The sequence below is a fragment of the Ahaetulla prasina genome, chromosome 9 (assembly GCF_028640845.1).
Source record: "Ahaetulla prasina isolate Xishuangbanna chromosome 9, ASM2864084v1, whole genome shotgun sequence".
In the NCBI taxonomy this organism is placed as follows: domain Eukaryota; kingdom Metazoa; phylum Chordata; class Lepidosauria; order Squamata; family Colubridae; genus Ahaetulla; species Ahaetulla prasina.
Genome location: NC_080547.1, coordinates 6,448,809 through 6,470,918, shown reverse-complemented (window position 1 = coordinate 6,470,918; position 22,110 = coordinate 6,448,809). Strand labels below are relative to the sequence as shown.

At 44.9% G+C, this 22,110-nt stretch overlaps 1 protein-coding gene across 1 annotated transcript in view; it reads left to right on the top strand.

Moving 5' to 3' along the window:
* The window catches only part of LOC131203919 (disintegrin and metalloproteinase domain-containing protein 2-like), a 46,514-nt gene extending 25,223 nt beyond the window's left edge, over positions 1-21,291 (top strand). Inside the window, exons 13-17 of the mRNA XM_058194646.1 lie at positions 12,296-12,401; positions 13,886-14,069; positions 17,411-17,491; positions 19,458-19,569; positions 21,104-21,291. Of these exons, the coding sequence (XP_058050629.1) occupies positions 12,296-12,401; positions 13,886-14,069; positions 17,411-17,491; positions 19,458-19,569; positions 21,104-21,291 (671 nt within the window). The remainder of the gene's footprint in view (positions 1-12,295; positions 12,402-13,885; positions 14,070-17,410; positions 17,492-19,457; positions 19,570-21,103) is intronic.
* The last annotated feature ends 819 nt before the right edge of the window (positions 21,292-22,110 follow it).

Genomic DNA, 22,110 nt, shown 5'->3' with positions numbered 1-22,110 from the left:
GCATTTAAATATTTTCGGGGAGGGTTTATTTTTAAGGGGGCCTTTATTTTAGCGCATGCACTCAAAAGCCCGATTGGGCTTATTATCCGGGGAGGGCTTATTTTCGGGGAAACAGGGTAGAACTGAACTTGGGATAGGGAAGGAATGAACAAGCCGGTGGGTGGGTGAGTGGTGGGGTGGGTGAGTGGTGGGGGACTTGTAGATTACTCAGTCCTGAGATAAAGGGAAGAGAACAGAAAGAAAGTCAAAGTAACCCCACCTTCCTTTTGTCCGGTAAGGGAGAAACACGGCCAAACTTCCTGGCTTCTAACAACGAAGGAGATTAATGGACTATCTTGTCGCTAGACATCAATCTTGAAAAACCTCTCCCAGTTGTTCTCTGCCCCATCTTATCAAATCAAACGGGCTATTTTGATTTTCTTTCTCTTCTTTCCTTCTGACCTATGAGGTCATTTCTAAAACTCTCCCTAGCCAGCTCCCAGCCCTCCCCGTTTGCTTTCTTTCCTTCCTCCCTTCCTTCCTCCTCTACCAGGGTCAGCTGCACTTCCCTTTTACGTTCTTATTTCGCCCCCCCCTCCACTCCTGTTGATTCTGTCTTTACCCCGCTTCAAATGTGGAAGTGGAGATGCATTTCAAGGGGAATAAGCCTGAAGTTTTCCTTTAGGGACGTGTGTGTGTTTGTGAGAGAGAGAGAGAGGGGGGGGGGAGAGAGAAGGGCCAAGATTTTTTTTTTCAAGTTAAGATTTTTTTTGGTTGCTCATAGCTCTTCCTAATAGTTGTATATGCATCTTTTTTCCACAATAAAGTTCATATGCGTTTATTATTATATCCTTACATTAAAAGTAAGAAGATTTCTTTCTTTTGCTCTCTCTCTCTCTGTTATGTTCGGGAAGTAACGAGGCTGGAGACCAGGGTAGTGACAACAGCTCTTTAATATAGGGTGAACCCAGCAACAGGCTGGGGCTAAAACCTCTCCTTTTATACAGTTCTGCTGGAGGCTTCGTCCAATCAGCAACGTGCTGATTTCCCGCTCAAATATTTAAAGGCACAACTGTTAATACATAACACTCCTCCCCTCCCAGAAAACACTTGGTCTTATTTACATATTTATTCACATGTTATTTTTCGACGTAGTCACGCAAATAACCTGGGCGTCTCCTAGTTCTTTCTGACCTGCGCGGTTCAGTTCTGGGTGGTGTTTTGAGCTGGTCGGAGGGGCTGTTTTCTCCTCCCAGCTCTTTCTCTGGGCCATCGGGCTCTGGATTATTGGCCGACTCTTTTTCTTGGCCATCCGGCCTTGGATTAATTTTGGAATTTTCCTTGCTGTTTCCCTCGGGGACCTGATGGCGTCGCTGGAACTCTGGAACCTCAGCTAAGTCTTGCGCCTCCCCCGGGTCATTGTCAGCTGTGGATTCAAAGTGGTATTGGTCATTACCTGTCTCTGTTGGTTTGGTTTGGTCAGTTATTCGTTTCCTTAACTGATCTATGTGGCGCCGCCACACTCGGTTGTCTGGTAGCTCTACCACGTACGATTTTGGCCCTGTTACTTTCGTTACTTGTCCGGCGACCCAACTCGGGCCGTCCCCATAGTTTCGGGCCCACACCCGGTCGCCTATGCTCATTTCTCTTGTTTTTTCTAGCTCCCCCTTGTAACCCTCGGGTGTGTAATGGGGGTTCAAACGGTCAAGTGGGCACCGGAGTTTTCGTCCCATTAGCAATTCGGCTGGGCTTTTTCCCGTGGCTGTGCTTGGGGTTCTGTGCTGGACGGCTAGGAAAAAGTCTATTTTCGTTTGCCAGTCACCTGGCTTGAGCCTGGACAATGCCTCCTTAGCGCTCCGGACGGAACGCTCTGCAAGGCCATTCGACGCAGGGTGGAAAGGTGCAGAGAGGCATGTCGGATGCCTTCCTCTGCCAGGTACTCTTCAAACTGGCCTGCGGGGAATTGGGGCCCATTGCGGGCCACCGGAGTGTCCGGCAACCCGTGAGTTGCGAATAGGTGGCGCAGGGTTGCGATTACTGCTTCGGCTGTGGTAGACTTCATAAGTATGATCTCTAACCATTTGGAAAATGCGTCCACCACCACTAGGAACGTTTGGCCGTGAAAGGGGCCAGCAAAGTCAATGTGAATTCTTGACCAAGGCCCTTGGGGCTTTTCCCATTCTCTGACTGGGGCTGTTGGGGGTAGCGGTCTGGACTCTTGGCAAGCTTGGCATTTCCCTACCCTCTCAGCAATCTCTGCGTCCATGAGTGGCCACCATACATAGCTTCTAGCTAACCCCTTCATCCTTACGATGCCTGGGTGACCCTCGTGGAGGAGGTCCAATACCTTGCCCCTTAACTTAGCAGGAATTATCACACGATCACCCCATAACAGGCACCCCCCTTGAGCCGAGAGCTCATCACGTTTCTTAACAAATTCTTTGAACCGTTCGCCCGGCGCAGCGGGCCACCCTCTCTGTACCCAACCGAGTACAGTCCTTAGCACAATGTCCCGGTATGATGCCCGAGCCACTTCCTTTGATGTGACTGGGCCAGAGTCAACAGTCAATAAGGAGGATGGGTGTCCCCGGAGTGGGGTCTTGATCGCCCTGGCAGTGGGCATCGGCTCAATGCGTCTGCATGCCCCACTTCTTTCCCCGGTCGATGCTGCAGCTTGTATGAGTAAGCGGCTAAAAATATAGTCCATCGAGTCAAACGTGGCGAAAGTGCCACAGGCGTTGGCCGGTCGCCAGCCAGTAATCCCAGTAACGGTCTGTGGTCAGTCACGATTTCAAAATTCCGCCCAAAGACATACTCATGGAATTTTTGACCCTGATACAATGGCTAATGCTTCTTTGTCTAATTGGCTGTAGTTCCTCTCTGGGGAGGACATCGTTCTAGAGTAGAACGCTATAGGGGCTTCTGTGCCGTTTGGAAGTCTATGGCTGAGTACAGCCCCCACCCCATAAGGGGCGCCATAAACCAGCACTAGGGGTAGTGAGTCGTGATATTGGATGAGCAGGCTATCACTTGAGAGCAGGTTCTTTACTGCTTCAAAAGCCCTATTTTCTGACTTTCCCCAAGACCAAACAGTATTTTTCCTAAGAGCCTATGCAGCGGTTCCATAGCAGTTGCTTTGTTCTTTAAAAAGACGCGTAAAATTAACCAATCCCAGGAATGCCTGCAGCTCTGCTTTGTTTTTGGGCGCTGGAGCCTTCCTAATTGCCTTAACTTGCTCTCAGTAGGGTGAATTCCTTTCTTGTCTATCCGGTAGCCCAAGAAATCGACGATTCGACCCCTATCTGACATTTATTTGTCTTGACTTTTAATCCGGCTGTCCGGAAAATGCTCAAGACCTTTCTTAACCTCCCCAATTCCTCCATGTTTTCCCTGAAATTAGGACATCATCAGTAGGAACTACCCTGGGAGCCCTTGCAGTAGTCGTTCCATCAGGTTTTGGAACAGCCCTGGTGCCACACTAACCCCAAATTGCAATCGGTGCACTTGAATGCCCCCTGTGCGTCACAATCGTTTGGGCTTCGGCTGTGGTGGACTTCATAAGTATGATCTCTAACCATTTGGAAAATCGTCCACCACCACTAGGACTTTGGCCGTGAAAGGGCCAGCAAAGTCAATGTGGATTCTTGACCAAGGCCCTTGGGGCTTTTCCCATTCTCTGACTGGGGCTGTTGGGGTAGCGGTCTGGACTCTTGGCAAGCTTGGCATTTCCCTACCCTCTCAGCAATCTCTGCGTCCATGAGTGGCCACCATACATAGCTTCTAGCTAACCCTTCATCCTTACGATGCCTGGGTGACCTCGTGGAGGAGGTCCAATACCTTGCCCTTAACTTAACAGGAATTATCACACGATCACCCCATTACTGGCACCCCCGTTGAGCCCAGTGCTCATGACGTTTCTTAACAAATTCTTTGAACCGTTAAGCGGCGCAGCGGCCACCCTCTCTGTACCCAACCGAGTACAGTCCTTAACACAATGTCCGGTATGATGCCGAGCCACTTCCTTTGATGTGACTGGGCCAGAGTCCAACGAGTCAATAAGGAGGATGGGTGTCCCCGGAGTGGGGTCTTCGGTCGCCCCTGGCAGTGGGCATCGGCTCAATGCGTCTGCATGCCCCACTTCTTTCCCCGGTCGATGCTGCAGCTTGTATGAGTAAGCGGCTAAAAATATAGTCCATCGAGTCAAGCGTGGCGAAAGTGCCACAGGCGCGGCCGTCGCCAGCCAGTAATCCCAGTAACGGTCTGTGGTCAGTCACGATTTCAAAATTCCGCCCAAAGACATACTCATGGAATTTTTTGACCCCTGATACAATGGCTAATGCTTCTTTGTCTAATTGGCTGTAGTTCCTCTCTGGGAGGACATCGTTCTAGAGTAGAACGCTATAGGGGCTTCTGTGCCGTTTGGAAGTCTATGGCTGAGAACACCCCCCACCCCATAAGGGGATGCATCGCAAACCAGCACTAGGGGTAGTGAGTCGTGATATTGGATGAGCAGGCTATCACTTGAGAGCAGGTGCTTTACTGCTACAAAAGCCCTATTTTCTGACTTTCCCCAAGACCAAACAGTATTTTTCCTAAGAGCCTATGCAGCGGTTCCATAGCAGTTGCTTTGTTCTTTAAAAGACCGCGAAAAATTAACCAATCCCAGGAATGCCTGCAGCTCTGCTTTGTTTTTGGGCGCTGGAGCCTTCCTAATTGCCTTAACTTGCTCTCAGTAGGGTGAATTCCTTTCTTGTCTATCCGTAGCCCAAGAAATCGACCGATTCGACCCCTATCTGACATTTATTTGTCTTGACTTTTAATCCGCTGTCCGGAAAATGCTCAAGACCTTTCTTAACCGCTCCCCAATTCCTCCATGTTTTCCCTGAAATTAGGACATCATCAAGTAGGAACTACCCTGGGAGCCCTTGCAGTAGTCGTTCCATCAGGTTTTGGAACAGCCCTGGTGCCACACTAACCCCAAATTGCAATCGGTGCACTTGAATGCCCCCTGTGCGTCACAATCGCTTGGGCTTCGCCAGCGGGCGCCTACTGGCAGTTGTTGGTAGGCTTGGGCCAAGTCTAACTTTGCAAAGACTTGCCCTTGCCCCAAGAGTGCAATAAATGTTGCACTACGGGAACCGGTGCGCTTTTCTGTAAGGCTTTGTTAAGCGTCGCCTTGTAGTCAGCGCAAATTCTAATTGACCCGTCCGATTTGATGGGGGTGACGATTGGCGTCTCCCACTTTGCGTGATCGACTGGCACCAAGACCCCCTGATTTATGAGCTTGTCCAGCTCCTTATCAATTTTTGGTTTTAGGGCAAAAGGGACTCTCCTCGCCTTAAGCCTAATGGGGGCTACCTGGGGGTCTAAGTTGAAGGAAATAGGGGTCCCCTTGTACTTGCCCAGGCAGTCCTTGAAGACATCTTGAACTCGTTAAAGAGAATGTCTTTCAAATTGCAGTCACTTCTGTAGATGCCAGTCACTCCCATGCCCAGGGCACGAAACCAGTCTAGTCCCAACAGACTGGGCAGAGTTCCTTCGGCGATCGTGATGGGCAGGGTCTTTTATGAGGGCCGTGCTCGACTCGGACGGAGGTGGTCCCTCGAACAGGGATGCGATTCCCTGGTAGTCGTGCACTCGTAGCCGCTGTGCTTGCAGATGGCGCCGCGACGGACGGCAGCGACTTCGCCAGGGTGTCCCAGGACATGATGGTGATCGCTGATCCGTGTCCACTTCAAGCCTGCACCGTACTCCCTCGATCTTGGGCTTTGTGAAAATCTTCTTTTCCACTTTGGTTGGTAGCGCCGACCTATAATGACAGTCGTTTGGTTAGACTTGCGCCTTTCTTGTTAGAACCAATCGCGGGCCGCCTTTCCGGTTCCAGCGTTTTGATTGGCCGATTTGAATTTTCGGCGGGAAGGTTGGGCGCTCTGCAAACCTGAGCTAAGTGTCCTTTCTTCCACACCGCCGGCATGTTGCGTCTTTAAACCTGCAGCGTTGGCGCTGATGCTGCCCTCCACAGCTTCCGCTTTTCGTCACGGTCCTCCGTGTCGCGTTTCTCGTCCGGCAGACCCTTCCTCATCCTCGCCCTCACCTTGATTCGGACTGAATCTCCTCCTGGTGTACTGGCGTTGGCCTTGCGCTTCGTCTTGGATTGAAGAGGCTTTGCAGAGTCTCTGCTGCTTTAGTAGACATTTCGTGTGCTCTGGCCTCGTCCAGAGCGGTGGCTAGTGTCAGGTTGCTCCTGGCTAGCAGTCGTCGCCGTAGGCGGATGTCCTTGACCCCTCGGATGAGTTGCTCAAGTAGCACTTCGTCTAAGTCTCGGTATCCGCAGTCCTTGGACGCTCTTCTTAAAGCGGCCATGTAGTCACCGATGGACTCGCCCTCCATCTGTCTACGTTCTCCGAATTCAAACCGCTGCACGTATTTGGACGGCGTCGGTGCGAAATGGTTCTTCAGCAAAGTCTGCAGAGTCGGCCACGATACCGATTGTATCGGCGTTGGCTCTGCCAGGGCTTCCGCAATCTCGATTACCTCCGGCCCGCAATGGCTTAGGAAGTAAGCCCGCTTGCGGTTATCAGGGATCCCCTGTAGTTCGTTGGCTTCTAGAAAGCTTTCGAAACGGGTCATATATGTTCCCCATTTCTCCTTGCCCGGGTTGTACGGTGCGGGTGGCGTGTTTGCCATTTCCGCGTTTCTGCCCTGAGTTTGCTGGGTTCGGAACTAGCGTGCTTCAGCTCGGTTCTGGTTCTCCTTTAGCCTCGATATCCCACCTTCGTCGCCAATGTTATGTTCGGGAAGTAACGAGGCTGGAGACCAGGGTAGTGACAACAGCTCTTTAATATAGGGTGAACCCAGCAACAGGCTGGGGCTAAAACCTCTCCTTTTATACAGTTCTGCTGGAGGCTTCGTCCAATCAGCAACGTGCTGATTTCCCGCTCAAATATTTAAAGGCACAACTGTTAATACATAACACTCTCCTTCTTTCTTCCTTCCTTCCTCCCTCCCTCCTTCCTTCCTTAGCCCTGTCTTCCTTACACTCCACTGTTCCCATTCCCTAACCCTCCCTCCCTCCCTTCTTCCCTCCCTCCTTCCTCCCTTCTTCTAGCCCTGTCTTCCTTACATTCCACTGTTCCCATTCCCTAACCCTCCCTCCCTCCCTCCCTCTCTTCTTCCTTCCCTCCTTCCTCCCTTCTTCTCCTAGCCCTGTCTTCCTTATATTTCACTGTTCCCATTTAACCTCCTCCTCCTTCTTCCTCCTTCCTTCTTCTCCTAGCCCTGTCTTCCTTATATTCCACTGTTCCCATTCTAACCTCCTCCTCCTTCTTCCCTCCTCCTTCCTCCCTTCTTCTCTAGCCCTGTCTTCCTTATATTCCACTGTTCCCATTCCTAACCCTCCTTCCTCCTCCTTCCTCCCTTCTTCCCTCCTCCTTCCTCCTTCTTCTCCAGCCCTGTCTTCCTTATATTCCACTGTTCCCATTCCTAACCTCCCTCCTCCTTCTTCCTCCTCCTTCCTCCCTTCTCTCCTAGCCCTGTCTTCCTTATATTCCACTGTTCCCATTCCTAACCTCCTCCTTCTTCCTTCCCTCCTTCTTCCCTTCTTCTCCTAGCCCTGTCTTCCTTACATTCCATTGTTCCCATTCCCTAACCCTCCCTCCCTCCCTTCTTCCCTCCCTCCTTCCTCCCTTCTTCTCCTAGCCCTATCTTCCTTATATTCCACTGTTCCCATTCCCATTCCCATTCCCATTCCCTAACCCTCCCTCCCTCCCTCCCTTCTTCCCTCCCTCCTTCCTCCCTTCTTCTCCTAGCCCTGTCTTCCTTATATTCCACTGTTCCCATTCCCTAACCCTCCCTCCCTTCTTCCCTCCCTCCTTCCTCCCTTCTTCTCCTAGCCCTGTCTTCCTTATATTCCACTGTTCCCATTCCCTAACCCTCCCTCCCTCCCTTCTTCCCTCCCTCCTTCCTCCCTTCTTCTCCTAGCCCTGTCTTCCTTACATTCCATTGTTCCCATTCCCTAACCCTCCCTCCCTTCTTCCCTCCCTCCTTCCTCCCTTCTTCTCCTAGCCCTGTCTTCCTTACATTCCATTGTTCCCATTCCCTAACCCTCCCTCCCTCCCTCCCTCCCTCCCTCTCCACTGAGGATGAGAAATCAGATGTTTGTTTATTTTATTTATTTGTCAAGCATATATAAGATATCAGGTAAATGTATAAACATAATTTGAACACATGAAAAGAAGGGACGCGGTGGCTCAGAAGGGACATGGTGGCTCAAGGGCTAGGACGTTGAGCTTGTCGATCGAAAGGTTGGCAGCTCAGCGGTTCGAATCCCTAGTGCTGCCATGTAATGGGGTGAGCTCCCTTACTTGTCCCAGCTTCTGCCAACCTAGCAGTTTCGAAAGCATGTCAAAAATGCAAGTAGAAAAAATAGGGACCACCTTTGGTGGGAAGGTAACAGCGTTCCGTGCGCCTTTGGCATTGAGTCATGCCGGCCACATCACTACGGAGACGTCTTCGGACAGCGCTGGCTCTTCTGCTTTGAAATGGAGATGAGCACCGCCCCCTAGAGTTGGCAACTACTAGCACGTATGTGCGACGGGAACCTTTACCTAAAAAGGAACATTAGAACAGGGACGGTAGGCACGCTGGTGCTCTTATGCACGCCCCTTACAGACCTCTTAGGAATGGGGTGAGGTCAACAGTAGACAGTCTAAGCTTAAAGTTTTGGGGGTTTGGGGAAGAAACCACAGAGTCAGGTAGTGCATTCCAGGCATTAACAACTCTGTTGCTGAAGTTGTATTTCCTGCAGTCGAGTTTGGAGCGGTTTACCTTGTTCCTGTCTTTCCTGCTTGTCACTTTGCCTTCTCATTTTTCTTTAAAATTTTACTTTGTCACAACAGTATACACAAGCATCAACATAAAATAACTACATATCATATAAGCATATATATGAGCAAAAGTATGCAATAACTATATTAATTTGATATAATGAAAGGAAACAATAGGACAGGAACGGTAGGCACTTTTGTGCTCTTATGCACGCCCCTTACAGTCCTCTTAGGAATGGGTTGAAGTCAGAGCTGGGAAAACTGAGAAATCACCGAGGCACTGAAGATTATGGTAGAAAAAGTCAAGATGTCTGTTGTAAGGGAATACTAGAATTAGTAGAAACTTGTTATTTGTTTCCTGCAACATATGTATTTATGTATGTATGATATATTTGCCTGTTCACCGCCCTGAGTCCTTCGGGAGAAGGGCGGTATACAAATTAAAACATCATCATCATCATCATCATCATCATCATTATTATTATTATTATTATTATTATTATTATTATTATTATTATTATTAAAGACTACTTCAGCTTTAATTGCAATAATACAAGGGCAACCAATAGATTTAAACTTAATGTCAACCACTTTAATCTAGATTGCAGAAAATATGACTTCTGTAACAGAATCATCAGTGCTTGGAACACTTTACCTGACTCTGTGGTCTCTTCCCACAATCCTAAAAGTTTTATCCAAAAACTTTCTACTATTGACCTCACCCCATTCCTAAGAGGGCCATAAGGGGCGTGCATAAGAGCACAAACGTGCCTACCGTTCCTGTCCTATTGTTTTTCTTTTCTTCTTCCTATATATATGCTTATACCTCCTTATATTTACTCATATATGTTTATATACTATATAATCTTTTGTATGATTCCTACATATATTGTTGTGACAAAATAAAATAAATAAAATAAAAAATAAATATATGATGTCTTTGTATACCTACATGCTTTCAATATTTGTTTCCTTTGTAGTTATAACACAAACATGCTACATTGACTAACTTCCTGGGCTGTTATTGGGGTCTGTTGTGAAGTATCTGGCATTGGTCAAACTATATGTTCCACCTTTTGATCAGAGCCTTATCTCTCCCCATCCTGCTTGAGAACGTACCGCATCTTTGATCTTTGAGTTCCCTCCACTCCGTGGTGCTAAATAGCCAAGTGTGAACACCAAGAAGATGATCAGGAAGAGATAACGCTAATGATGCTTATTAAGAGGCTCCACCTTGTTCCAGGGGATGCACAAACCAAATTCCAGAGAATACACAAATCAAAGTTGCCGGAAATGGAGGTTTATGACCTTCCTAAACAATATAAAGGGACTAGCACGCCCTCTCTTTCTGTAGTTGTTACCTGCAGGTATCTTGCATACGTTTCGAATAGCTAACCGTTGAAGCTTGATCAAGATTAAATGCTATACGTTATTCAAGCCTCTGTTTAAGTTTGGCATTTTTTTTTTTTTTTGCATTTATATCCCGCCCTTCTCCAAAGACTCAGGGCGGTTTACACTATGTTAAGCAATAGTCTTCATCCATTTGTATATTATATACAAAGTCAACTTATTGCCCCCAACAATCTGGGTCCTCATTTTACCTACCTTATAAAGGATGGAAGGCTGAGTCAACCTTGGGCCTGGTGGGACTTTTTATGGGACATTTATGAGCTTAAACATATTATGATTGGACCTTGCACTATTGATGGGTAAAAGCCCTGCCTTTAGAAAACGTGTGTTATTACAACCCTGGTTTCACGAGAGGAGGACAAACCTTCTAAAAAACGGCCACTCCTGTTTGCTCTCTAAAGCTTCTGGATTGAATGCGGTTGCGAGAATAAGGGGGCCGTTTCATTTTGAGAAGGCCTCTTATCTTTGAAGTTGAACACCAATCACCTCTTGCAATCTACCAGGAGGGAAGAGAGAGATGGGGGGTAGAGAGAAAGAGAAGAGAAGAGAAGAGAAGAGAAGAGAGAGAAAGAGGAAGAGAAGAGAGAGAGAGAAAGAGAGAGGTGGGGTAGAGCGAAAGAGAAGAGAAGAGAAGAGAGAGAGAGAAAGGGGTTGAGAGAAAAAGAAAAGAAAGAAGAGAGAGAGAGAAAGTGGGGTAGAGAGAAAAAGAAGAGAGAGAAGAGAGAAAGAAAGAGAAGAGAGAGAGAGAAAGAGAGAGGTGGGGTAGAGCGAAAGAGAAGAGAAGAGAAGAGAGAGAGAGAAAGTGGGGTAGAGAGAAAAAGAAGAGAGAGAAGAGAGAAAGAAAGAGAAGAGAGAAAGAGAGAGAAGAGAGAGAGAGATACAGAGAAGAGAGAAAGAGAGGGAGTAGAGCGAAAGAGAAAAGAGAAAGAAAACGAGAGGGAGGTGTAAAGAGAAAAAGAAGAAGAGAGAGAGAAGAGAAAGAGAAGAGAGAGAGAAAGAGAGAGAGGAGGGGAGGGGGTGTTGATGGATGGAGCATTCATCAGAATCTATTCAGGGGAAGAAGAAATTATCTCAAGCCTTTTACTTCTTAGTGGTGGTAAAAGCACCCTTTCTTTAAAAAATAATAATAATATTAGGGGCAATTCCAGAGAGGGTGTCTATGGAGCTTCTCAGTCCTCCAGGTCACGGTTGTCCCAATGGTGCTTCCCCCCCACCCACCCCCCAACAACTGGACTTTCTTGTTTTTCCTTTGAAGACGTTTCCCTTCTCATTCCGAGAAGCTTCTTCAGCTGCTTCTTGGACGAGAAGCGAAACGCCGTCAGAGGGGGAAAAAAAACAAGAAAGCCCATAGAAGGTGCTCTGCCTCCGTCCACTGGAGCTAAAGGCTTGCGAAAATCCATCCGCTTTCAGTTGTGTGTGGAAGCACTAGAAACACGCTGACATTGTGCTATCGCATCCACCTCCATTTATTTCTCGGTGTGTGTGTGTGTGTGTGTTTGTGACCCGTGCGCTCTCACAGAGAGGGACTCCTCAGGGTGCCGTCAGCCAGGCAGTGCCGACTGGCGACGCCCAGGGGGAGGGCCTTCTCTGTGGGGGCTCCCACCCTCTGGAACGAACTTCCCCCAGGACTCCGCCAACTTCCTGACCTTCGAACCTTTCGCCGCGAGCTTAAGACACATCTATTTATCTGCGCAGGACTGGACTAGGATTTTAAATTTTGAATTTGGTTTTAATGGGGTTTTATTATTTGTATTGCTATTTTTAAATATTCGGCCTTATGTAATAAGTTTTTTAATTGATGTTTTATTTTGTATTTATATGTATGTTTTATCTGGCTGTAAACCGCCCTGAGTCCCTAGGGAGATAGGGCGGTATAAAAATGAGAATAAATAAATAAATAAATAAATAAATAAATAAATAAATAAATAAATAAATAAATAAATAAATAAATGAATGAATGTGTGTGTGCAGTACTGTCAGCAGAAATGCCCTCCCCCCCCCAAATAACCAGAATGCGTCGTCTTAGGCCTTCAGATGGCTTTTGTCTCTAGTAACCTTTGGACCTGTGCTGTATTTTTCAGAATCGAAAAGTGGCTCCCTTCAATGCTACGAAGAAATTAACAGTCAAAAGGACCGGATGGGCCACTGCGGTTCGACTGCAAGAGGATACCAGGACTGTCAGTGGCAGTACGTTGCAACTCACTAACAAACTAACCAGAGATCAAGGCTCTGCCCTGTGACCGTCGTCACTCTCTTGAAGTCCCCCAAGGGTTATGCTGTGACATAGAAACCCTGGTGGGTTTCTATCGGTTCACCCCTGTTTGAGCAAACTGGGAACTGCGGCAGGAGCAGGGGTGAAATGCTCCCGGTTCGGACCGGATCGGCTGATCCGGTAGCAATGGGCGGCGGGTGGTTCGGAGAACCAGCAGCGAAAATCCCTGCCCCCACCCCCCGCCCATGCCCACCCACTCGCCCAGTCACCCGCTTCCCTGCTTGCTGCTTCTTTTAAAAAATGCTTTTAAAAGGTAAAAACAAAAAAGGCTCTGACAATCACAGCTGAGCTGCCTGATCATCAGAGTTTTTTTTTTTACTTTTCAAAGCATTTTTCTTACAACCTATAGGTTGTAAAAAAAATGCTTTTAAAAGTAAAAAAAAAAAGATGGCTTGCCACAGCTGATCACCCCCCACCCCCGCGTGCTTTTCTACTTACCCCATGCCTTCTTTTGGCATGCCCTGTGCATGCCTACACCTTGCAATTGGTATATGGTGCGCACTGCACATGCACAGCCAGCGAACCGGTAGTAAGGTTTTATAGAGCAGCAACGAGGCGTTGGGTTCTTTGTGGAAAAGCAACATTGATTCCATTGCTTCTTGTCAGCGTCTCTTGAACTTTGTGGGGGTTTTTTTTGCCAAGAAAAGCCATTGGCAGGCTGCCAAAGATGACAACAGGTGGGTGATAAAGCTAAAGGACTCTTTATGAAGAATTTGTTTTGGACTAAGCTGAGAATGGATTAATGCTCAGCTGTTTTAATAAAATAAGTTTGTTCAGGCCTGAATTGTGTTTGGCTAATCACTACTTGGGCCTCGGTCACGACAGGGATCAAGCTATTCTCCAAAGCACCCGAAGGCCAGACAAGGAACAATGGATGGAAACTGATCAAGGAGAGATTCAACCTAGAACTTAGGAGGAATTTTCAGACAGTGAGAACAATCAACCCAAAGAACAGAAGTTGCGTTCAGAAGTTGTGGGAACTTCATCACTGGAAGCTTTCAAAAAGAGCCTGGACTGCCATTTTTCAGAAATGGCGAGGGTCTCCTGCTTGGGCTGTGGGATGGGGTTGGGCTAGATCACTTACAAGATCCTTTCCAACTTTGTTAATCTGAAACAAATCTGGCTTCAATAAACGAAGAAAAAAAAGGAACGAGCAAAGAGCCTTCACCTATCCTCAAAGAAACCCACTCTATGTTGGCCGAGGTTAGAATATTTGTTCTACGGCAGGGGTCTCCAATCTTGGCAACTTTAAGACTTGTGGACTTCAATTCCCAGAACTCTGGCAGTTGAAGTCCACAAGACTTAAAGTTGCCAAGGTTGGAGACCCCTGGTCTACGGGACAGTGGTAGCGGATGAGCAACTGTGCTCCGCTTTCTATTTCTTTATATCCCGTCTGCAGAGACCTGAGGTGTGGAAAATTGGTTTGCGACTATCCGAACAGAGTCCCGTTCTTCTTGGAAAACGCCGCCATCATTTACGCCAAAGTGCAGAATCGCTTATGCGTCACTTTAGATTACTTGAAGGGGCCGGGAATAAAAGATCCATTTCTGATTCACGACGGTACCGTCTGCGGAGAAAACAAGGTAAAGGTTTGAGTTTGGGATACAAAAACTATCTGACGTGTCAGATACCGGCTCTGGTGTAGATGCTTGTCACGATGGATCAACTATTTTTCTTCCAATACGGCTCTGCTACCCTCAAGGGGATCCAAAAAGTCAAAATGTTGCTTGGCCTTGGTTGATCAAAGGAAAAGCTTTGATTCATTCTCTCTCTCAGTCTCTTTCCCCCTCTCTTTCCCCCTCTCTTTTTTTTCTCTCTGTCTCTGTCTCTTTCTTTTTCTTTCTCTCTCCCTTTCTTTCTCTTTCTCCCTCTCTGTCTCTCTCCCCCCTCTCTTTTTCTCTCTCTCTCTCTCTTTCTCTCTCTCTTTCTTTCTCTTCGTGTCTTTCTCCCTCTCTTATTATTTTTTATTTTTTTATTTTTTTATTTGTCAAACACAACAGTATAGATAAGTATAAGCATGAAATAACCATACAAATTGGATACAATCAAAGGGAACATTAGGACAGGAATGGTAGGCACGCTGGTGCTCTTATGCACGCCCCTTACAGACCTTTTAGGAATGGGGTGAGGTCAATAGTAGATAGTCTTTGGTTAAAGCTTTGGGGATTTTGGGAAGAGACCACAGAGTCTGGTAGTGCATTCCAGGCATTAAGGACTCTGTTACCGAAGTCATATTTTCTGCAATCAAGATTGGAACGGTTCACATTAAGCTTAAATCTATTGTGTGCTCGTGTATTGTTGCAACTGAAGCTGATCTCTACCCCCTCCTCTCTCTCTTCTCTCTCTCTCTTTCTCTCTTTCCCTCTCCCTCCCTCTCTTTCTCTCTCTTTCTCTCCATCTCTTTCTGTTTCTCTCCCTCTCTTTCTCCCTCTCTGTCTCTCCCCCCCTCTCTCTTTCTCTTTCTCTCTCTTTCTCTCTCCCTCTCCCTCTCTTTCTCTTCTCTATCTCTCCCCACCACCACTTGCCTCTAGTGCTGAATGATATTCTACTTCTGGTTGTGTAGATTTTTATTTAGTTTATTTTATTTATTTATTAATATTTTATGTGGGGGTCCTTGGTGCTCTCTGAGCTTGCTCGTTTTCTTGCAGACGGCCAGCTGCTCTGAATTGTCCTGTGGTGGGTTGTTCCAGTCCAAGTTTAAATATGCTTGGAATGAGCACATGTCTATCATCGGGGGAAAGATTAAAATATAATAATAATAATAATAATAACAATAATAACAACAACAACAACAACAACAACAACAACAATAATAATAATAATAATAATAATAATATGTGATACAAAATCCAGCATAATTATCTCGTTTGCTGTGTATACTGTCATAATAATAATAATAATACTTGGTTGATACCTAAGATACTGGCAGCAGCCCATGTCAACCATTAGCACCAATCAGTGGTATTTGTGATGCATTTTTGAATGTTCAGTTGACTGAGTGTCATGTTTAATGAATAAAGTTAATAATAATAATATAAAAATAATTTAATAATAAACTATAAAAATAATAATAAAAATTGCGACCTGGCCATTGAAACTACACGGCTATGGATGAAACATGTAACAGTGATACCCATTGTCATCGGGGCACTTGGTACCATGTCCAAGAATTTTATAAGATACATCAACAAATTGCAGCTTCCTGCAATAACACCAGCGGAACTGCAAAAAACTGCGCTACTCGGAACATCGTACATCTTAAGAAGGTACTTGGTTGATACCTAGGAAGCTGGCAGCAACCCGTATCAACCATTGGCACCAGTCAATGCTATTTGTAATGCATTTTTGAATGTTCAGTTGACTGAGTTTCATGTTTAATGAATAAAGTAAACAAAAATAAAATAAATAAACAATTAAGAAAGCCTACCATATAATAATAATAATAATAATAATAATAATAATAATAATAATAATAATAATAATAATAATAATAATAATAATAATATCAGAGTTGGAAGGGACCTTGGAGGTCTTCTAGTCCAACCCCCTACTCAGGCAGGAAACTCTACACCATTTCAGACAAATGGCTATCCAACATTTTCTTAAAAATTTCCAGTGTTGGAGCATTTACAACTTCTGCAGGCAAGTCGTTTCACTGATTAATTGTTCTAACTGTCAGGAAATTTCTCCTTAGTTCTAAGTTGCTTCTCTCCCTGATTAGTTTCCACCCATTGCTTCTTGTTCTACCCTCAGGTGCTTTGGCGAATAGTTTGACTCCCTCTTCTTTGTGGCAGCCCCAGAGATATTGGAAGACTGCTATCATGTCTCCCCTGGTCCTTCTTTTCATTAAACTAGACATACCGAGTTCCTGCAACCGTTCTTCATATGTTTTAGCCTCCAGTCCCCTAATATATCTGAAACAGCAGCAAAAAATGTACATCTGCCTATCCCAGGTCCTTGGGAAAGACTCAATACGCTGAAAAAAAATGCTAAATCTGTTCTGAACCTCTGGCTGACTGTGTAATGGACCAAAAATAATCAATTAATTAAAAAGAAAACAAAGAAACAAACCAACAAAAAACTCAAAGGGCAGACACGATAGCCCACTGGGTCTTTGCTGCCATCCATTTTCTAGGTTTCTAAGAGCCATGTCAACCCAAATGGCTCTTTTTTAAAAAAAAAAATTTTTTTTTTATTGTTTTAATGTGATACACAATCTGACAAACACACCACATATAACATATAAATATTTCCTATTTCTAAACAGCGTTTCTTAGTGGTCTTCTTTGGCTTTTGTACCTTTCTGCCCAAATCACATTTGTTATTTTCTTTTCTTTCTTATCCCCTTTTCTTTATTTACATTAAATTATCTAATACTAATAGCTTTACTTTTCTAGATTCTTACACATGTATTATTTACATATTGTACATTTCTAATACATTCTGTACGTTCTAATTTCTCCCCTTTATTTTTTCCTTTATTTCTAGACTCAAGCCATTCATACCATTTATTCCAGATTATATAATAATCTGTCTCTTCTTTCTCTTTAATTTCTTTTGTTAACTTGTCCATTTCGGCACAAGTCTAAAACTTTCCCTATCACTTCTTCATCTGTTGGTATCTTTTCCTGTTTCCAGTTTTGTGCATATGTTATTCGTGCAGCTGTTATAATGTGCAAAATCAGATATTTCATTTCTTTGCTGTATGTTCTCGTAAAGATTCCTAGTAAAAATGTTTCCGATTTACTTTCAACTGGTTGTTCTCTTATTTTTTCCAAAATGGGTCTTAATTCCACCATTTAATCCTATCGTTTCCTTCAACATAAAGCTGCGGTCTCACGTTTTATCAAATAGTTGCTTTTTAAATTTTTTTTTTTGTTCGTTTCAACTGTTTTTTTCTTCTTCTCCCTTTTCCTCTTTTAAGGTTTGCATGAATCAGAAATGCGTAGATCGAGCCGTAATCAGAACAACCTGTGATGCAGAAATAAAGTGCCATGGGAAAGGAGTGAGTTAATAATAAGATCTGGACTGTCAAAAGGGATTGTTCACTGTTGCCCACCTACATTTGTTTCACCCTCATGCCTTCTCCTGGGGCAGTTATTTAATATAATATAATATAATATAACAACAGAGTTGGAAGGGACCTTGGAGGCCTTCTAGTCCAACCCCCTGCCCAGGCAGGAAACCCTATACCATCTCAGTCAGATGGTTATCCAACATTTTCTTAAAAATTTCCAGTGTTGGAGCATTCACAACTTCTGCAGGCAAGTCATTCCACTTATTCATTGTTCTAACTGTCAGGAAATTTCTCCTTAGTTCTAAGTTGCTTCTTTCTTTGATCAGTTTCCACCCATTGCTTCTTGTTCTACCCTCAGGTGCTTTGGAGAACAGCCCGACTCCCTCTTCTTTGTGGCAACCCCTGAGATATTGGAACACTGCTATCATGTCTCCCCTAGTCCTTCTTTTTATTAAACTAGACATACCCAATTCCTGCAACTGTTCTTCATATGTTTTAACCTCCAGTCCCCTTTGTTGCTCTTCTCTGCACTCTTTCTAGAGTCTCAACATCTTTTTTATATCGTGGCGACCAAAACTGGATGCAATATTCCAAGTGTGGCCTTACCAAGGCATTATAAAGTGGCACTAACACTTCACGTGATTTTGATTCTATCCCTCTGTTTATGCAGCCCAGAACTGTGTTGGCTTTCTGGGCTGCATAAACAGAGGGATAGAATCAAAATCACGTGAAGTATTAGAGCCACTTTGGACATGTTCCTTTTGTGGAGCGGCAAATGATCACTCCTTTGGGGTGAAGAGTAAAGCAATTTTAGCTGGGCGTCATGGTAGCGGTATTCCAATATTTGAGGGGCTGCCACAGAGAGGAGGAAGGGGATCAACCTATTTTCCAAGGCACCCGAAGGCCAGACAAGGAATAATGGATGGAAACTGATCAAGGTGAGATTCAACCTGGAAATAAGGAGGAATTTCCTGACTGTGAGAACAATCAACCCATAGAACAGAAGTTGCCTTCAGACGTTGTGGGAGCTTCATCACTTGAGACTTTCAAGAAGAGACTGGACTGCCATCTGTCAGAAATGGTGTAGGGTCTCCTGCTTGGGCAGAGGGTTTTATTTATTTATTTATTTATTTTGTCACAACAATATATGTAGGTATCATACAAAAAGATTATATAGTATATAAACACTTATATGAGTAAATATAAGGAGGTATAAGCATATATATATATATAGGAAGAAGAAAAGAAAAACAATAGGACAGGAACGGTAGGCACGTTTGTGCGCTTATGCACGCCCCTTATGGTCCTCTTAGGAATGGGGTGAGGTCAATAGTAGAAAGTTTTTGGTTAAAGCTTTTAGGATTATGAGAAGAGACCACAGAGTCAGGTAAAGTATTCCAAGCACTGATGATTCTGTTACAGAAGTCGTATTTTCTGCAATCTAGATTAAAGCGGTTGACATTAAGTTTAAATCTATTAGTTGCTCTAGTATTATTGCAATTAAAGCTGAAGTAGTCTTTAACAGGAAGGACATTACAACAGATGATTCTGTGAGTTAAGCTTAGGTCTTGTCGAAGGCGACGGAGTTCCAAGTTTTCTAAGCCGAGGATTTCAAGTCTGGTGGGATAAGGTATTTTATTGTTTTCAGAGTGGACTTTTCAGAGTTTATTTATTTATTGTTTTCAGAGTGGACTAGATGACTTACAAGGTCCCTTCCAATTCAATCTCTTAGTTAGAAACTTAAGGGATGGTAGTACCGGTAAATTGACAGCCATTTTGGGAGGGCTCCACAGCCAGTCCTTGTAGGATCTCGGGTACAAAAATATCAAGGATTCCTGTGTCCCCTCCCCAGGATCGGAAGGGTGGGTGGGAAATGCCGGAGCGGAAGACTGACCTGGGATCAGGGAAATAATATAGGCTTTTCTTCCCTTCCTCTTTCTCGGGTACCATTCAGAAGTGCAACAACAAAGGCAATTGTCACTGCAACGTAGGCTGGGCTCCCCCTGACTGCGACGTACCAGACGAAGGAGGCTTAGGCGGAAGCATCGATAGCACTTTCCGAAGCGGTGGGTCTACTCACTTCTGCATATTTTAACAAGAGGAGGTTGTACTCAGAGGTGGTTTGCAGCAGGTTCTGATGGCGGCGGAAATTTTGAGTAGGTCGGAGAACCAGTAGTAAAAATTCTGACTGGCCCCGCCCCTCCATCTATTCTCTGCCTCCCGAGTCCCAGCTGATCGGGAGGAAATGGGGATTTTGCGGTATCCTTCCCCTGCTGCGCCCACCAAGCCACGCCCACCAAGCCACGCCCACCAAGCCACACCCACAGAACCGGTAGTAAAAAAAAAATTTGAAACTCACCACTGGTTGTACTTGTGTCGCAGGGAGGGTTGTCTGCAGCAAAACAGGAGAGGTTGTGGCTAGCTCGGCCCTGCAATGATGGCATGGCCAGCTTGCCACAACCAATTTGCCAGGGCCGGCTTGCCACAGGACAACTACCACGGGACAATTTGACGAGGTCTCACTCATCATCTTCAGGCTGGTGCTTTTGGCTTCGTGCTTCTGTGAGCAAAGCGTGGTCAGAGCTCTCCGACCACGCTTTGCTCACAGAAACACGAAGCCCAAAGCACCAGCCTGAAGATGAGGAGTGAGACCTCGTCGAAACGCCGCCAAGATACTCTCAACCTTTCACGGGAAAAGACCCGAATATGCCAAGACCGTCTGGTTTCTTTGACTATACATATTTCAATAATTCTTTCTTATGCACCTCTTGGACCCTTCTATTTCAAAAGTGCTCCAAGTGAGACATTCTTCCTTTGTAAAAGAGCCATTATTCCTTCCTTCCTTCCTTCCTTCCTTCCTTCCTTCCTTCCTTCCTTCCTTCCTTCCTTCCTTCCTTCCTTCTTCTCTTTTCTTTTTCCTTCCCTTCCCCCTTCCTCCCTCTCCCTCCCTCCCTTCCATCCTTCCTGACCTTCTTTCCTTTCTCATCAAAACCTTCCTCCCTTCCTCTTCTCTTTTCTTTTTCCTTTCCTTCCCTTCCTTTCCCTTCCCTTCCCTTCCTTCCTTCTTCTTCTCTCTTTTCTTTTTCTTTCCCTTCCTTTCCCCTCCCTCCCTCCCGTCCCTCCCGTCCTTCCTGACCTTCTTTCCTTTCTCATCAAAACCAACCTACCTTCCTTCCTTCCTTCCTTCCTTCCTTCCTTCCTTCCTTCCTTCCTTCCTTCCTTCCTTCCTTCCTTCCTCCCTCCCTCCCTCCCTCCCTTCCCTTCCCTCCCATTTTCCATTTTGCAAGATGTTTTTCGGGGGAGAGGTGTACACTGCAAATAGAACTGTTGATGGTATAATTTTATTACGATGCTTGGAAGTTCCACTTTCGGTTTGAATGTTAAACCCAGCTCAGATTTTTGCCTGATTTGAAGTTGCATCATATTTTTCTATTAAAAATTGTACATTAAGGTTTTCTAACTGCCTTCTGGGTTCAGTTTAAACAGTTGATCATTTTAGTTGCTTGATAAGCCTTGTTAATCCTAAGGGATAAGGAATTTTAGAGATGAGTTATGTATTTTCGTTAGAAGAATTTTACATTGTAGTTCTTTCTTTTCTAGTTTTAGTCCGGAGCAATAACCAGCCCAAACCGTTTTCAACCAGAAACTGGCTTCTCGTGGGTTTCTTTGTCTTTCTGCCTGTTGTGATTGGCGCCATCATCTTGGCCATCAAACTGAGACAAGCTTTGTTACACCCCAGTGTGGAGGAGGAAAAAGACGAGGAAGAAGAATACGATACAGAGGGGTAAAGCAACAGGACTGGGATTTTCAGGGCAACCTTCTCAGAATAACAGAAGAGTTGGTGGAAGGGACCTCGGAGGCCTTCTAGTCTGACCCCCTGCTCAGCAGTCTTCCTTTGGGGGAGGGGAGATGAAATGGGAAGAATATTTTGCTTTTGCGAACCTGCAGGACAGTTGTGGGGAGCATTGTTTATTTGTCTGTCTGTCTGTCTGTCTGTCTCTCTTATCTATCTATCTATCTATCTATCTATCTATCTATCTATCTATCTATCTATCCATCGATCTATCGATCTTCTATCTCTCTTTTATCTACCTATCATCCATTTATTTATCTATCTATCTATCTATCTATCTATCTATCTATCTATCTATCTATCTATCTATCTATCTATCTTTATCTCTCTTCTATCTCTCTTTTATCTACCTATCATCTATCTATCTATCTATCTATCTATCTATCTATCTATCTATCTATCCATCCATCCATCCATCCATCCATCCATCCATCCATCCATCTATCTATCAATCTATCTCTCTTCTATCTACCTATCATCTATCTATCTATCTATCTATCTATCTATCTATCTATCTATCTATCTATCTATCTATCATCTATCATCCATCCATTCATCTCTCATCCATCATCTATCTATAATCCATCATCCATCTATCTATCTATCTATCTATCTATCTATCTATCTATCTATCTATCTATCTATCTATCTATCTATCTATCCATCCATCCATCCATCTATCATCCATCATCTATCTATAATCCATCATCTATCTATCTATCTATCTATCTATCTATCTATCTATCTATCTATC